Here is a 17,541-nt window from a genome sequence, read left to right as displayed (position 1 = left end):
GGGGCAGGGCCAGGGGCCAGGCAGGCGTCTGGGACTGCAGCAGGGCAGCGGTGTGGCTGGTGTTCGGTCTTCTCCCTGCTGCCAGCACATTCAGACCCTCTCCTGCCTGTCCCCCCACCATCCTCCCCTACTCATCAAAGGAAGTAGGAAGATGGGCCTCCAGGAGGCGGGGCTGGGTGCAGAGCAGGACCGGGGAAGCACACAGCTGACGTGGCCAAGGCCACTGTCTTCTGCTTCTATTGCACATCCTGGCTCAGATGCCCTGCCCTGAGCGTTGGGCCACAACATAAGATGCTTTTGAAATTCAAACAAAAGAACCTGTGTTTTTCTGCCAGGCTCACGAAGGGAAGGTGTGCTGTTGTGTGGATTCTTCTGATTTGTGTTAAAGTTATATTTAAGTTATTCACCATGGGGGCAAGGCAAAGATACCTTTTTAAGAAAGCAGATGGGTTTCGGATTCCTGGGGCCCTGTAGTCACCTGGGCTTCTGTCAAGTTCAAAAGACCCAGAGTAACCCTTTCTCCAGTCAACAGATGTTCTTTTGCATAACATGGAAGAGGCAGCTATGGCCATCAACCCCACGAGACCCCTCTCCAACTGTCACGACTCTGAGCCACTTGGGGGTGACCTCTCTTTCTGAACACCTGGAGAATCTGACAATGGACCCCAGGGAGCCCCAGTGCAGGCAGGGCTCTTCCCCACTCCCCGCTCTCGGGGCTTCTCCACAGGAGTAATGGGAAGGAACTGGTGTTTCCCCCCTTGTTTTACGCTGTGCATTTCTCCCCTAAAGTGGCAGCTGTTTGAGTCTCCTCCTTCTCATTACCAGAGGGAACAGAGAGGGGCTGGGAGCTGTGTACCGGACCAACAGACAGAATAAACTCCTCTAAACACGTGGGGCGCGGGGAGGGGCCATGAGGACAGACTCTGATTTGGCAAAGCTGCACAAACTCTTTCGCCTTCGCTGGCCAAAATGAGGCTGGTGGGGGAAGACAAACCTAACTGAGCCCGTGGCAGGACTGCAGGCTATGAGAGACGACAGGGCACACACAGAACCGTATAAACTGTGGCACTAGAAAGATGAGAAGGCAGGGCCATGACTCCGGCTGGCAGCACGCCTTGGGCGCACGCTTCCAGAAACTCTCAGTGCCCGTGGTAAGTGGCGGCATCCAGACGCAGCAGTGCTTGTCCTTCCTCCTCTTCCCAACACATTCCAAGTTTCTCGTTTAAATAACTATGTACACACACACACATACACGCAAGCCTGGTCTCTCTCTGATGTGAGGGTCCTTCACTTGAGGGTCCTACAATGGCTTTAGAGAGTTGGTTCCAATTGTCTTTTTGGAGATTTCCTGCTTGGGACCAAACCTGCAGGGAGAAGAAATGGCTGAACTCTATGGCAGATCTCTCAGATGAAAGCAACCCAGTGTTTAAGGGACTGAGTCTTAATATAAATAAGGAGCCCAGGACTCCCTTCCCCCATTTGGTACCCTGGCAGATGGAGCAAGCGTGTTGGGACCCATTAACCATGAGCCAGAGGGTCACAAGCCCACCAGCCACCCTTGGAACACAGCTCCCTACCTCCCTCTGATAAGGACAGTTTCTCAAGTTCAGCTTCAAGTTCGGCATCTGAGATCCTAGTGTCAGGCACACTGTTGATATAAAACGTCTCCTGGGGGTTGTAGGGCAGATCCGAAGGTTCTTTGGTGGTGTCCTGAAGCAGGATGTCCAACTCCTTCTCCAGTTCCTCACTGTCAAAGTCTGGCGAGAAGAGGCGACATAAGGACATGAGGAAGTCCAGGGAGGAAATGCATTAATGATCAAGGACTGTGGACAGCAAACCCAGCTCAGCCTTACAAAAGATGCCCAGGTCTTCTTGAAGGATTATTTAAAAAAACTGTGTGATGGGCTTCCCTGGTGGTCAAGTGGTTAAGAGTCTGCCTGCCAATACAGCAAACATAGGTTCAATCCCTCATCCAGGAAGATCCCACAGGCTGTGGGGCAACTAAACCCATGCACCACAACTACTGAGCCTGCGCTGTAGAGAGCCCGTGCTCCATGACAAGAGAAGCCACCACAGTGAGAAGCCTGAACCCTGCAACTAGAGAGCAGCCCTCGCTTACTGCAACTAGAGAAAGCCCATGAGCAGCAACAAAGACTCAGCACAGCCAATCAATCAATAAATCAATCGTGTGAGTTGGGAGGCAAAGGGCACCTTCAAGCGGATATTCTTTGTCCACACACAGAGCTAAGTCATTGAGGAGGTTTATTTTGTTTACACCAAGGAACTGACCCTGCTTCTCCTTGCCCTAGGAAGATGCCCAGGGATTAAGGGGCCCTGGAGTGCTGAGGGGCTGGTCAACAGCCTGTCAAGGAGGAAAGGCCAATTCCTTCCCATTACTCCTGCAGAGAAGCCCCGGAGATGGGGGAGAGCCCTGCCTGCATTAGGAGAACAGATCCTGGCCAGACCTATCCCCACGCAGAAAGGCGAAGTCTGCTTAGAAAGGAAAGACGACAGAATCATCTTGTCAACTCACCTAGGCCATTGGTTACCCCGCCAGCCAGTGTCTGAGAAACTTCGTCCTGGGTGTCACACAGCTGCAAGAGAAAGGCGCCAGGCCATGAACTCTGAATGCATCTCTGGGGATCTCAGTCTTTGGGTTTCAATGTTCAGGGTTACAAAGTGGTGCTGTCCCATCTGAGAACTGGGGGAAGCATCCTCAAGTTCACAAGGTCAACAGTTGGGGAAAGAAGTAAGTATCAATATAACAAAGTCACTTCTGTCCTCAGAACTGTCTGGTGTAGGTACGTGCCCTACCCAACCCCCATACCTCCTGGATCTGATCCACAAGGCTCTCCGCCTTCTCCACTGTGACATCCTTCATGGAGAGTTTCAGCGCTCCCACCCCAGCCTGATAGGCATTGAAAACCTAAAGAGAAAGCAGTGGTCAGTGCAGATAAAGAGCACTGGGCAAAATATAGACCACATTGTTTTGTCTCCAGAAGACAGCTTTGGTTTTTTTCCCCTTACCCAAGCACGATTCACCCCATGTCAACTGAGCCCAAAACTTCCCAACAGGAGGGGCAAAGGCAGTCCCAACCATATCCTGAAAGAACCCCAGCCTTCTCCAGACAGCAAAGCCTCAGTGGAAGGGAGAAGGGGCGGATACCGCACAGAACTGGCCAAGCACTGGGGCAGAGGGGCAGTAGCTACCATCTGATCTGTCTGCGAGGCATAGATCCGGTCCAGGATGCCTTGAACTGTGTCCAGCTTGGCATGCAGGGCCTCGATGCGCTTCTCTGTCCGCTGCTTTGCCTTGAGAGACCTCAGGGCCTAGTGGGGCATGGAGACATGGTTAACACCAAACCAGGTAGGCCAAAGGGCCCAAGGAAGAGAGCCCTTCCCAGAAGGTAAGATCCACCCCGGGTTTGTAAAGCAAGCCATCATGATGCCCGGGCCACCCACAGACGTTCTGCTCTAGCCTTGAGAAGGCTGCTCTCTGAACTGGGCTCCTCTCACTGCCATCCTAGGGCACCAGGACACAGCTGGGGGTGGGGATTGGGGAGACAAAACTTACCAGCTGCTTCTTCCCTGCTCGGCATGCCCGGCGGGCTTCTTCTTTATACCTACAAAGGGACAGCTTAAGATGACGAGGCCATAGGAGGGGGATGGCAGGGTCCTCAAGTGTCCCCACAAGTAGCACTTTTGGTGAAGGTACTTTTCAAATCTGAAGGGCAAATTCATTTCACCCAGTGGCCAGAAAAACGATGCCCAACCGCCTATGGCCAAACCCCTGCAGCAGGTTGAAATATGAGCTGGGAGGGGAGGTCTGCATGTGGGGGAGGCAAATGACCAAGGAAAAGTTATTTCAATTCATAGAGAGGGAAAACAGATCGACAAGGTGCCTTAAAGACAGACTGCCATCCTGGGAGCTGGCAGGTAGGGTGTGCTAAGTTGCTTCAGTCGTGTCCGACTCTTTGTGACCGCACAGACTATAGCCTGCCAGGTTCTTCTGTCCATGGGATTTTCCCAGGCAAGAATACTGGAGTGGGTTGCCATGCTCCCCTTCAGGCGGTCTCCCGAACCCAGGGATCTAACCCTAGTCTCTTATGTCTCCTGCATTGGCAGGCAGACTCTTTACCATTAACACCACCTGGAAAGCCAGCAGGCAGGGAATGACTTCCTAACACCTCCAATGACCTTGGCGTTCCCACAAGGTGGGGATTCTCCCGCTGTAAGAGGGTGTGAACAAGCACACTCTGATTCCACATCTATATATCCTACCTTTCGGGGAAGTGCTTACATGTCTTCAGCAGGGATGTCTTGCATGGTCATCCGAGGGGAGGGGCAGGGGTCCCTTACCAAGACCCCCAGAAGGCTGTTTATACCTGGCGCATTCACTACTATTGGGCTGGCTAAAGCGTTCATTCAGGTTTTTCTGTAAGATCTTACCAAAAAACCTGAATGAACTCTTCGGCCAACTCTACACATCCCCAAGCTAAGGGCTGGCTCAGTAAGCACTGGTTAAATGGACGATGGCTTGGAAGAACACAAACACAGTGCTAACACCGCACTTGTAGGGGAGAATTCATTTTGTTTTCCTTTGTGATAATTGGTGCTTTCTGTGACTGTTGCACTGAGCAGTTAGTACTTTCCTAATCAGCGAAATATAACCTTAATTCTTCTTTTTAAAGAGCCCACGGTTGCCAGTGCTTTGCCGGCTCTGAGGTCCGGCCAGGGTGAGGTCTGGGGCACTCAGCTCAGGGGGAGTTACCTCTCGGCTTCCTGGGACAAGGACTCCACCTTGCGGGACAGCAGCTGTTCACTCTGCATCAGCTGGTAGACCCCGACATCCACGTCGTTGACAGGAGAGACCTTAGCGTGGGGGCCTCGGGCAAACTTCACGATCTAAAGGGACAGGGACAACTTACTGCTGCTCTGATCCCGAATGCTGAGAAACCCCTGGGCAGGGGTTCTGGCGGCTATGTCAGCACACAGTGGACAAGGTCTCGGGGAGTGGGGTGAGAAGCAAAGTGTTCCCGTACCTTCTCCCCATTCTGCTCCAGGACGGTGACCCGCTTCTCTTTCTGCAGCTGCAGCAACACCAGGTAGAAGGTCCTCTCGTCCGGACAGGAGCCCGCACACAGAGTGCTGAGCTCTGACAGGGCCACCACGGGGTGCGAGGAGAGCGGGGAGTTCTGATACAGACGGTACACCTCCTCAGCCTTCTCCTGCAGGGGAAGTGCAAAGTGCTTGTGGGGAGGGATTCCTGCCCCCAGAAACCTGAGAGCCCTAAGCCTGTGCTTCAGATCCACGGTCACGTGACACGCGAGGTAAGAGCAGGGGAGCGCCCACCTTGTCCTCAGCTTTGGAAAAGGAAAAAGGAGTCATGTTTTTTTAAACCTTGGAGGAATGTCTGGTGAGCATGGGTGAAATAAGGCACATGGTATGTTGGGAGCCAGCTCTGGGCTTGCCCTTCCATTTGGGACTCCGTGTTCCTGCATCTCCCTTGCCTATGGGCCCCTACGGGGAGAAGGAAGCAGTGTGGTGTGGTGGCACGGCCACCGATGAAGAGCCAAGGCTGGCGCTCAGGCCAGCCTGTGTGATCCTGGACCAGTCGGTCTCACTGGTCATTGGCAAGCCGGAGAAGTTGGATGGAGATGATGTCTATAAGCTCCCAGCCAGTCCCGGTCTCTCCACTTTTATGCCAAATGGCAATCCTGCAAACTGGAATAGTACCAAGTCTAGAAAGTGCCCCAAGAGGGAAGTATGGGATGGGATTTTTGTGAGAATTTAGGAATCTTTAGACTTAGATGAGAAGTCTAAGAAACATAGGTTCCAAGAAACAATGCCACGGTCTTCCTCCTCTGTGCAAATTACACTTTCAGTCTTCTGCAAATAGGAAATATGTACTGAAGTATGCATAGGATGCTATGAAAATATAGAGAAGGACTATCCAGGAGTCCAGCAATTGCTCAGAAAATAATAGTTGTTGAGCAGAATCCCATAGGTAAGTCATTAGGTGGGATGTTGGTGGGAAAGTCATCTCAGGAAGAGGAATAGTCATGAGCAGCAGCATGAAATCTGAGTCTTCTTTACCACATATACAAAAATACCTACTACATTATTAAAATTTAAATTGAGAAAATGAAAGCATAAAATATTTGAAGAAAATGCTTTAAAAAAAAATCTTATTAACCTTTGAAGTAGAGGGTTATGTCTTTCTAAGCAAGAGCAGAAAAGTTACGCCTTTCTAAGTAAGAGTAGAAATTCAGTAGCCAAAAAGGAAAATTTGAAAAATCTATAGAAATATAAAAACTTTTATATGGTAAAAGACATCATAAGTAAAAATTAAAACAAGAAACTGAGAGACAATATTAAATTCTTAATACTAAATATATCTTTTATATACATATATATATGAAAGTGTAGTTTCTCTGTCATGTCCAGTTCTTTGAGACGCTATGGACTGTAGCCAGCCAGGCTCCTCTGTCCATGGGATTCTCTAGGCAAGAATACTGGAGTGAGTTGCCATGCGCTCCTGCAGGGGATCTTCCCAACCCAGGGATCAAACCTGGGTCTCTCATGCAGATTACAGTCTATGGGGTCGCAAAGAGTCAGACATGACTGAGTGACTAAGCCCGCACACGCGCGCACACACACACCCTTAATAAATAGAAAACTCCTACCAATAATATAAAAGACAAAGAATCCAAAATAAGAACAGGCAAAGGCTATAAAGAGGCAATTCACAGAAGAGAATATGTAAATGGCCAGTGAATAGGTGAAAAAATGCTCAAATTCCAAAAAGGAAGTATTTTTATTCATCAAACTGACAATATTTAAAAGACTTGTGTTATCCAGTGCCAGCAAGGATGTGAGGAGACTGGTACTTTAATGTAATCTTCATGAAAGCATAAATTAGTACAAACTTTTGAAAAGTAATTTAGTAATTTCTGTTAAAACTTAAAATGTGCATACACATTTCTAGAAAAAAGTGAAGAGTATACATGTAGGCACAAGGCTGTCAAAGAAGTATTTCTTTGTAACAGAGAGAAATTGGAATGACTTAAATATCCATTTGTGTGGTAACTATTGGATAAATTGTGGCAAGTCCATTGATTATTATGCAGCCATCCAAAAGAATGAAGTAGATCTGTATCATGTAGGGACCTAGAAGGGTGCTCATGATAGATTAAGGTGGGGGAAAAAAAAAAAAAAGCTGGTTGTAGACCAAAGGTAAAATAAGGTAACATTTATATATGTATGTATATGGGCTTCCCTGGTGGCTCAGTGGTGAAGAATCCACCTGCCAATGCAGAAGACACAGGTTCCATTCCTGGGTTGGTTAAGATCCCCTGGAAATGGCTACCCACTTCAGTATTTTTGCCTAGAGAAACCCAAGGACAGAGGCCCACCAGGCGGTGGGCTACAGTCCATGGGGTCGCCAAGAGTCGAACATGACGGAGCAACTGAACAACAAATTGTGCATGTGTATATTCACTTACTGTGTTAACAAATATTTACTGACTCTCTACTATATACCAGGCACTGTTCCCAGGCCCCATGAAACTTCTCCCTTCTGGTGGGGGAGAAAGATAAAATACAAGTAAGTAAGAATTTCAGAAAGTACTAAATGCCAAAAAGAAGATAAAATGGAAAGTAACATAATAAGGTCAATAAGAAGGGAGTGTGCTTTTGCAAACAGAACTGGGAAGGGAATGTACCCAAAGAGGTGGAAATGGGATGAACAGAAAGGAAACTTTCTTTGTACAATTTTTGCAAATCACAAACTCTATGGGCAATTTTTACTATTTTGTATTTCTTTCAAATAAGATTAAAACTTGCTGGCTGCTTTCTGCATTTAGACTTGGGAAAGCCAGTTTACCTCAGAAACAGGCTTTCTTTGGTTTTATAAAAATATCCAGATAAGACCCTTTATTTTCACACATGAAGACAAGTCTCCTTCCCAGGAGAAAACCATGTATCTGAAGTCATCATATATTTGGTAGCAGATGTCATCGAATGAGATTAAGCATCAAAGTGTTCTGTGTAGTGATGTAAGCTGAAAGTGAGGTTGCTCAGTTGTGTCCGACTCTTTGCAACCCCATGGACTGTAGCCTATCAGGCTCCTCCGTCCATGGGATTTTCCAGGGAAGAGTGCTGGAGTGGATTTCCATTTCCTTCTCCAGGGGATCTTCCGGACCCAGGAATCAAACCCGGGTCTCCCGCACTGCAGACAGACGCTTTACCGTCTGAGCCACACAGAGTTAACATTAACAGTCCATGCCCCTGAAGAGCCAGATTTATTTCTCTATCTAAAGAGGATTAGACTTCTCTGCTGTCAAAAACTGTTGGTTCTTAGAAGATTTCTGTGATTCCACTCCCATCTACCCCCACCTCTGCCTTTGCTCTCAAAACACTGAGTCCAAAACCACAACTGTGAGGATAAATGGATGGACCCCCCCATTGCTCCAGGTTGGAGAACACCTGAGGGAGAAGACCACAAGGAGGGAAAGGGCTGGCCCAGAACCACTTAAACCACCAAGCTGTGCGTCCCTGGCCGAGCCCTGGAGGCTGAGAGGGAGGGTAGTGCAGAGGGGGAGAGGTGTTTTCCTGAAGAAGATGCACGCTGCTTAGTCAAAAATCCCAGGGGACAGGGAGAGCAGGTAGGTTTTGGAGACTTGATCCCCAGGCTGAGGTGGCAGGGAGGAGGGCTGTCTGTCAGAGTGAAGAGAAACTGGAGCTTCTCATGGGGTGGGGGCTGGGGGTTGCGACCTGGCCCCAGCTGTGTGGAAGCCTCCAGAGCTCTGAGGCTGAACTTCAAGCGATTACGGCATTCAAATGTTAGTCACTCAGTTGTGTCTGACTCTCTGCAACCCCATGGACTGCAATCCACCAGGCTCCTCTGTCCTTAGGATTCTCTAGGCAAGAATACTGGAGTGGGTACCCATTCTCTTCTCCAGCGGGTCTTCTCAACCCAGGGATCAAACCCAGGTCTCCTGCATTGCAGGTGGATACTTTACCACTGAGCCATCAGGGAAGGTTGGGCTTGGTGAGTTTCAAAAATAACCAGTCTGCAAGTCTACTTTATAGACACTGTGTTCAGTCAACTTTATAAACACACACACACACACACACACACACTTAAGGTTACTATAACCTTGCCCACCACAGTCAGGTGGAGTGGTGGGGGTGACGCAGGTCTGCCCAGGGTTATAGAGTAGGTGGAGGGCTTCCCTGGGGGTCCAGTGGTTAAGAATCTGCCTTGCAATGAGGGGACACAGGTTCCATCCCTGGTCAAGGAAGATCTCACATGCCATAGAACAACTAAGCCCATGCACCACAACTACTGAGCCCATTTGGCTATAGCCCGTGCTCCGCAGCAGGAGAAGCCACCACAATGTAAAGCCTGTGCACCAGAACTAGAGAACAGCCCCTGCTGGCTGCAACGAGATAAAGCCCTCTCACAGCCACGAAGATCCAGCACAGCCAAAAATAAAATCAAATAATCTTAAAAAAAAAAAAGCGTGTGTGGAAGTAAAGATGTGGGGACAGCAAAGCTTGCCTGAGAAGGAGAGACACAGCAGTGACCAGTCGGGGCCCCAGGTCCCACAGGAGTCATCCTGAGATGGGAAAACGGGGTGGGTTTACAGGCTGAAGGACAGCATGAAAGAGGGGGAAGGAATATACAGATCGGGGGGTCACTGATGCCACTAAGGGCTGGGCGCATAGGGGACAGTGGAAGGACACTGCATCCTCTGAGCTTGGGGAGGAAGCAGGGCTGAGAGGAGGTCAAATTGGAAGCGGTAAGACAGAAAGTTGAAGTGCGACTAAGGGGATTCTATGTTCTCAGTGCAGTATCTGCAGAGAACATGAAGTGCATGTGTGGGGGGCAGGGGACAAGAACACCAGGCAGCAGAGTGGCTCCAAGGGCCCTCCTAAAGCTGGGACTTTGAAAGGGGCCCCACTCCTGGGGACAGAGCCATTTTTTTCCAGCAGAAATGAAGGACCATGGGGCTGATCTAAGGTGGTTGATTTGCTGGTGTCTCTGGTGTGGCCTGAGAGCTGCAGAGGAGCCAAGGGTGTAGATGAGAGAAGCAGTCCAGCATCAGTTGCATGCTCTGGGCTTTGGACAGAAGGCAGGCCAGGAGGAAGCTGAATGACCAGACGAGCATGAAAGGAAAAGAGCCTGGTGGTGTCTTTGCTGGTGGTAAGTAAGTGAGAAAGGACATCTGAGCCTAGTTTGCTGATTTGTTGTTGCTGTTTAGTCACTCAGTTGTGCCCAACTCTTTTTCAACCCATGGACTGTAGGGACCCATGGACTTTTTTTCGACCCAGGCTCCTCTGTCCATGGGATTTCCCAGGCAAGAATACTGGAGTAGTTTGCCATCTCCTTCTCCAGGGGATCTTCCCCATCCAGGAATCGAACCCGCATCTCCTGCACTGGCAGGCAGGTTCTTTACCACTGAGCCACCAGGGAAGCCCAGTTTACTGATTTAGGGGAGGGCAAAGCTGAGAGAGGAAATGGCAACCAAGTTTTCTAAACTTTAGTTTATCATTAATCCCTACAAATATAGAAATTACTCAACTGTGTGTAACTGACAATTTCTAGATAGAGGTTCACCCTTGAAAGATACAAGTCCAACCAACAACTCATTGCTACAAAGTATAGCAAAAGGAAGGTCAGATAAACTCAGTTATCAGCTCTGTCAACCCATAAAAAAGATTGGTTCATTTTCTAATGATTCACCCAAGCCACCCAAGAAACGTGGAGGGTCCTGTCATCACCCCAGATGACACCCAGACCTCTCACTCCTGAGCACCCACCTTAAGAAGCTCCACAGCCACAAGCACCTCCTCAGCAGGAACCTTATGATCCCCTAGCATGTTGGAAAGAGTCCACTTGAGGGGCTTCAGCAGGAAGACTCCGACTCCCCAGGAGATCCAGCTGCTGTCTACACTGGCCATGAAGTCGGACTCCCGCTGCAGCTCCCCTCGACTGCCGGTGAAGAAAGAAAAGGGCAGGTGGTAGGCTTTACTGCAATGGACTCACCTCCCTCCTTAGCCCAAAAGGGAATGTGATCATCATCTTCATAAGCACCATTTACTAGGCACCTTCATGTCAGCTACTGTGAGTAATGCTGTTTACGCTCCAGCTCCAAGCCTCACAATTTTTGGCAAGAGAAAACTGAGGGACTGAGAAGATGACAGAGGCCAAAGCTAAACTATAATTTGGCTCCAAAATGCAAGCTCTCTGATAAGGCTCCAAAGACACAGGAGGCCACAGGGCCTGTGTTGAGACTTCCCTTGACGAAGGGAGCTCAAAACAATAAGGGATTAGTATCAAGGGCAAGACATGAGGATGAAGACAAAGCAGTTCAGAGAAAGGGTTTTCTGCTAGTCTTAAGTTTGGGTGTAGATAAGGCACAAGCATTTCAAAGTCCTAGTAATAAGGAGCTAATTTTACTGAATGCTTCCCATGGGCCAGTCACTGTGCTAAGGGGTGCTAAGGAGTATCTCTTCAAATACACAAAATAAATCTAAGTACAATCATGTTTTATAACTGATCAAACTGAGGCTTATGGAGAGGTACATATTTTTTCCTCAGTCACATAATTTAGCATACAGCAGAGCCAGGATTTGCACCCAGGCTATCTGGGCCTCAATCAAAGCTGTTAACTACTCTGCTATGCTGCTTCTATGCAAAAATGTCTCCCTCAGAAATTCTTCAGGTCCCAGACCCTGTCAAACTTCAGGAGGCCTCAGTGGGGTGCCAGCAGTCAGGAGAGGAGAAATAGAGGTACTACAGGTCTCTGGGTAGGAAGTGGGAGAGGATGGTCCTGTTGTAATAAGGAAGCTCAGATTCTTCCTGCCCCTCACTGACTTTTTCAGCTACTGTCTACCCTGTGCCCCATGTGGCGCATGAATGGAAACTGTCCTAGAACGGAGAAGTTCCAGAAATGCCTTGCCCCATCAATGTCAGTCAAGGGAAGGGGGCTGGGAGGAAGAAGATCTCTTAATTGGGAAGAGGGTTGAGCTAAAAGCAACATATCAAAGTTGGCTTTCTTCAGTCTCCGACCCCGATGAAGTCACTGTGCTAGAGAGGCCATTCAGGATATGACATATACAACATGACTGCAAATGCTTGAGACTCAGAAGACCCCAGGGGCAGCCCTGCCATAACCTCTAACCATCTGTGTAACCCCCAGTAAGTTGCTGTATCTCTCTCAGACTCTGCTGCTTCTGTCTGAGAGGATAATTCTGTCACCGCTGGACTGCTGAAGGAGCCAGATGAAATGATGTAGGCAAAATACCTCACACAGCAAAGTGCTTTCATCTGTTAGATGTTCATGCTACCAGCCTCAGGAACCTAGAAAAACCCTGCACCTGTCGCACAGGTAGCACCCACAGGACCTTCTAGGATCACCAAGATACTCGGTCATGTCCTCCACTCTAAATAGCCTGTGCCAAGGACAAGCCAAGACAGGCCAGACACAATACCTGTGCCGGGGGGCTGTTGGCAAGGTCCCTACACACCTCTCCCCCACCACTACTTTCTTCTTAGCTCCACCCTTCCTGAATTCAATAAATCCTGTCTCGTAGACCTTCTGTTGTGGGGTTATTCACATTTGGAAGCCCCTATATAACGGGATTCCAGTACAGATCACTGTCACCTCCGCCAGGCTGGCTTCTCCTCTTACCGTCTGGATTGCATCTAATCAGGCTATCCTGGCCTCTCAATTTCCTCCATACTCTACCTCCCATTCCCTCCAAACACCCCTAACCTGGCCTCCTTAGCCCACTGAGCAAACACAGACGACTCCTGGAAGCCAGACCCGGGACTGGGCGCGGTGCGCCCGGGAGAACTGCCTGGGTCGCTGCCCATGGGGAGCTGCCCCGCCCCCCGGCCGGGCCCGCCCTCACCGCAGCAGGTCCTGCAGCACGGTGGCCAGCCCCAACGGGACGCTGCCCTTGCGTTGAAAGGCCTCCTGCAAGTCCCGCAGACGCAGGCGCACCACCCCCTGGCGGCGGCTGTGGCTCAGCACCAACGGCGCCCAGAAGCCCATCTTGCTGTCCCAGTCGGTGCTGTTCACCTCGCGACTCCTTTTGAAGGCGGAGAACAGGAAGGACATGCGCTCCTCATCCTCCTCCCACTCCGGGGGCAGTAGGCCCGCCGGGTCTCCCCCGGCCGGAGCCTCGGCCTCCCGTTCCGGGGACCACATCGGAACCCCAGCCCCGCCAAGGAACCGAACACAAGCCTGGCCCTAGTCCCCTTCCGCCCTGGTTCCCTCCCGGCTTCCGTTCCTGGGCCACCTCCTCCTCTGTCATTACGTCACCACCGCGTGAAATAAGTCTCGTACGTCCGCACGGCGCATGCGTCTCTGTACCCGGCCTGCGCCAGGAGGAGAAAAAAAAATGACCCTATTTTCTAAGAAGCTCACAGCGCTTGCGCCGACCCCTCCTCCCGCAGCCTTTGTGCGGAAAGGAGGACGTCGCGCGTGCGCGGCGGGTAGGTGAGCGTCGCGCCCCCTCGGGAATCATAGAGTTTGGCCGAGTGTTGTAGAGAGGCGAATGATTACGCCTCAAACTTGTGGTGGTTTCAGGTACTAGGACTCGAGAGTGTCGCTAAGGGGCCTCAGAGGCACCAGGATCGCCGCGTGGATCGCCGTTCATCGCTGCTTGACCCGGCGGTCTTACTTCGGACATTTAAACTTCCAAGTTAGCCTTCCTTTACAGTAATGTCAGCGGATGAACAAAACTGTCACTCAAGCTCTGTGACAATGTATACACCGATTTTCAGGAATATACACGCTTCTACTTTTCTTGCTCCACACCTTCTACCCTGGAGTAACCCTTCTGTTTCCTTCTCAGAATCAGTATCCAACAGATCCCTTAAGATCGAACCCAATTCTAATCTTCCTTGAGGGACTTGCCTGGCGATCCAGTGATTAACACTCCCCGCTTGCACTGTAGGAGGCATGGGTTTCATGCCTGGTAGGGCAGCAGAGATCCCACAAGCCTCGTGGCGAGGTCCCCAAACAAACAAATAAGAACAACAAAACCTGTCTTGAAACTATTTCAGACTGCATGATTGTTGATCTCTTTTCTGGAGTGGATGGGTTAGCATTTACCAGTCTGTGTCCTGATCCCTGTGGGCAGGTGAATATCTTGAATATCTACATCGCATAGTGGTCCCATAGAAATGTTTCATAAACTGAAAGATGCATAACTTGACTCTTGCCCTTCTAATATCTTAGAATATTGTTAGTCTCAAAAACAAAAAGAAGAAGAAAAAAAAAAAAACCTCATGAGTAAGGAACATGTCTGGTGTCCTAAGAGTAATTGTGTTCTTTTTAACCGAACCATTTAAAAGGCAAATGGAGTTTCTTTAATGGAACCAGGTAACAATCATCAGAGTTGAATGTAAACTTGGCCTCTGCCCCTCACTGGCTGTGTGACCATGATTAAATACCTAAACTTTCTGAGCTGCTTTTGTAAAATTTTATTTCCTAATGGGGTTGTTTGAAGGAAATGTTATGTAAAATAACTGGCACATAATGTAGTAGGTGTTATCACTGAGTGGCAGGCTGTTTAATAGTTGGGACCCAGTTTAAGGAAGAATTTTAATAAGCATTTTGAAGGAGGAGAAGGGATATGATTGGTTACATGAATGAATGTGTCCACTGATATTAAGACTTTATGTTATATTCTTCCAAGAACGTTCACAGTCAATTTCTCATTTAATACTCATAGCAACTGACAAAAAATTTCCTTGACCACACTCTAGACAGGTCCTTCTGAAGCCGCTTCTTAATTATACTTGTTAACCTTGGCCTATAAAGATGTAAACAAAGACTAACATAGCTTTAGCAGCTGAAGGCATATTCACAGGATGACCCTAGCCACCTCTTAAAGTGCCTACCTGAGAACACTCAAGGTTGTCAAAAACTTTACTGCTTGTTTCCATCCAACACCTGAAGACAGGGCCCCTGTCTCTTGGCCTCTGTGGGAGGGGAGGAGTCTTACTCTGATAAGCCCTAGTTAGTTTAGTGTTTGTTTGTTTGTTTTTTGTAATTTCTCACTGCCCTAACCCTGCTGAGACACCCTCATCCTCTTACCCATTCCCTCATTCTCCCTTTAAAGAGCCCCATTCAGTTCAGTTCAGTCGCTCACTCGTGTCTGACTCTTTGCGACCCCATGAATCGCAGCGCGCCAGGCCTCCCTGTCCATCAACAACTCCCGGAGTTCACTCAGACTCACGTCCATTGAATCAGTGATGCCATCCAGCCATCTCATCCTCTGTCGTCCCCTTCTCCTCCTGCCCCCAATCCCTCCCAGCATCAGAGTCTTTTCCAATGAGTCAACTCTTCGCATGAGGTGGCCAAAGTACTGGAGTTTCAGCTTTAGCATCATTCCTTCCAAAGAAATCCCAGGGCTGATCTCCTTCAGAATGGACTGGTTGGATCTCCTTGCAGTCCAAAGGACTCTCAAGAGTCTTCTCCAACACCACAGTTCAAAAGCATCAATTCTTCGGCGCTCAGCCTTCTTCACAGTCCAACTCTCACATGCATACATGACCACGGGAAAAACCATAGCCTTGACTAGACGGACCTTTGTCAGCAAAGTAATGTCTCTGCTTTTCAATGCGCTATCTAGGTTGGTCATAACTTTCCTTCCAAGGAGTAAGTGTCTTTTAATTTCATGGCTGCAGTCACCATCTGCAGTGATTTTGGAGCCCCCAAAAAATAAAGTCTGACACTGTTTCCACTGTTTCCCCATCTATTTCCCATGAAGTGATGGGACCAGAGGCCATGATGTTCGTTTTCTGAATGTTGAGCTTTAAGCCAGCTTTTTCACTCTCCTCTTTCACTCTCATCAAGAGGCTTTTGAGTTCCTCTTCACTTTCTGCCATAAGGGTGGTGTCATCTGCATATCTGAGGTTATTGATATTTCTCCCGGCAGTCTTGATTCCAGCTTGTGCTTCTTCCAGCCCAGCGTTTCTCATGATGTACTCTGCATATAAGTTAAATAAGCAGGGTGACAATATACAGCCTTGACGTACTCCTTTTCCTATTTGGAACCTCTATACAAATGAAAGTTGAGTTCAGTTCACCCTGGACTTTTTTCCTATTGTAATAGTATATTACTGATTAAAATCTGTCCTGACCACTTTAACTAATGTCTGACTTTATAAACAAACAACAAATTTTGATCCAACCCTGTGAGTTGTTTTGGTACTTCTTCCATTTTACAGAAGGGAAAGTTGTATCATGACTACTATGAGTCTGGTGGAAAACATTCCAGAAAAGAATAGTATATAATGTGAGTTGTACCCTGAGAAACATATTTCAGCTATGCTGTCATACCCTATAAAATGACCCATTGGTCTATGTCATGAAAGAGTCCAGTTTATTCTCTCTACCCTAGTCCCTGAATCTGATAAAATAGTCCTGCTCCTAACCATTTTCCTTGGTGGTCAGATGGTAAAAAATCTGCCTGCAATGCAGGAGATGTGGGTTTGATCCCTGGGTTGGGAATATCCCCTGGAGGAGGACATGGCAACCCACTCCAGGACTCTGGCCTGGAGAATCCCCATGGACAGAGGAGTCCATGGGGTCGCAAAGAGTCAGACACGACTGAGCGACTAAGCATGCACATCACCTAAGCATTTTCAGGAGAGCAAAGTTGTGGCCACCTGAATCTCAGAAGTACCACTGGGTTCCTGACACCTCTGGGTGCATAGTTCTCTGCTTCCACCTTTTGGAGATTGGAAGAGCTACTAGGAGTAGTGGAAATGGAAAGAAAGCTCTGCTGATCCTGAGAGGGGTGATTGGATACACAGCAAACTTTCACACTGCTGAGTTTTCAGACCCAGCACTCTTCCTCTGCTCTGTGGGACTGGCTATTTTTCATCCTGTTGTTGTTGTTTAGTCACTCTGTCATGTCCAACTCTTTTGCGACCCCATGGACTGTAGCCTGTCAAGCTTCTCTGTCCATGGGATTCTCCTGGCAAGAATACTGGAGTGGGTTGCCATGCTTTCCTCCAGGGGATCTTCCCGGACCAGGGATCGAGCTCACATCTCCAGCATTGCAGGTGGATTCTTTTTTTTTTTTTTTTGCAGGTGGATTCTTTAACACCTGGGAAACACTGTGTTTACACTGGGAAAGCCCAACATGAAAGCATATACATGTATATTTAATCTGATGGACTGCAGCTCTCAAAGTCACCAAATCTGTACCCTTAGGAACATACAACACACCCTGATACATATTATACAGTAGGTTCTTATTGGTTATTTTATATATAGTAGTGTGTATATGTCCATCCCAATCTCACAATTTATCCCTACCCCCTATAAATTTTATTTTATTATTATTATTTTTACTATTTACTTATTTATTTTTGGTTGCATTGGGTCTTTGTTGCTGTGCACAGGCGTTTACTAGTTGTGGAGAGCAGGGACAGCTCACAGCAGGGGCTGCTCTACCTTGCGTTGTTGCAGAGCACAGGCTCCAGGCACACAGGCTTCAGCAGCTGCA

General features: G+C 48.6%; 1 protein-coding gene across 1 annotated transcript; it reads right to left on the bottom strand.

Annotated features, from left to right (window-relative positions):
* Positions 1 to 6: 6 nt before the first annotated feature.
* CHMP7 (charged multivesicular body protein 7) lies at positions 7 to 13,289 on the bottom strand. The gene is made up of 10 exons (XM_010848210.1): positions 12,925 to 13,289; positions 10,828 to 10,999; positions 5,043 to 5,228; positions 4,772 to 4,905; positions 3,575 to 3,623; positions 3,211 to 3,330; positions 2,828 to 2,926; positions 2,534 to 2,594; positions 1,578 to 1,757; positions 7 to 1,364 (listed from the first exon to the last, which is right to left on the bottom strand). Exons 1-10 carry the CDS (start codon positions 13,221 to 13,223, stop codon positions 1,312 to 1,314), a joined length of 1,353 nt encoding a protein of 450 aa, XP_010846512.1. The 5' UTR covers positions 13,224 to 13,289; the 3' UTR covers positions 7 to 1,311.
* Between the last annotated feature and the right edge of the window lie 4,252 nt (positions 13,290 to 17,541).

This window comes from Bison bison, unplaced genomic scaffold (genome assembly GCF_000754665.1).
Source record: "Bison bison bison isolate TAMUID 2011002044 unplaced genomic scaffold, Bison_UMD1.0 scf7180017864261, whole genome shotgun sequence".
Lineage (NCBI taxonomy): Eukaryota > Metazoa > Chordata > Mammalia > Artiodactyla > Bovidae > Bison > Bison bison.
The sequence above is the reverse complement of the archived record's forward strand: the minus strand, read 5'-3'. Positions and strand labels throughout refer to the sequence as shown.

Coding starts and splice junctions, on each gene's coding strand:
- CHMP7 (XM_010848210.1), bottom strand. CDS start 13,223: ATGTGGTCCCCGGAACGGGAGGCCGAGGCTCCGGCCGGGGGAGACCCG. Junction 3,331..3,574: donor GAGCAGGGAAGAAGCAGCTG/GTAAGTTTTGTC, acceptor ATGCCCCACTAG/GCCCTGAGGTCTCTCAAGGC. Junction 1,758..2,533: donor CGGGGTAACCAATGGCCTAG/GTGAGTTGACAA, acceptor TCTTCTCGCCAG/ACTTTGACAGTGAGGAACTG.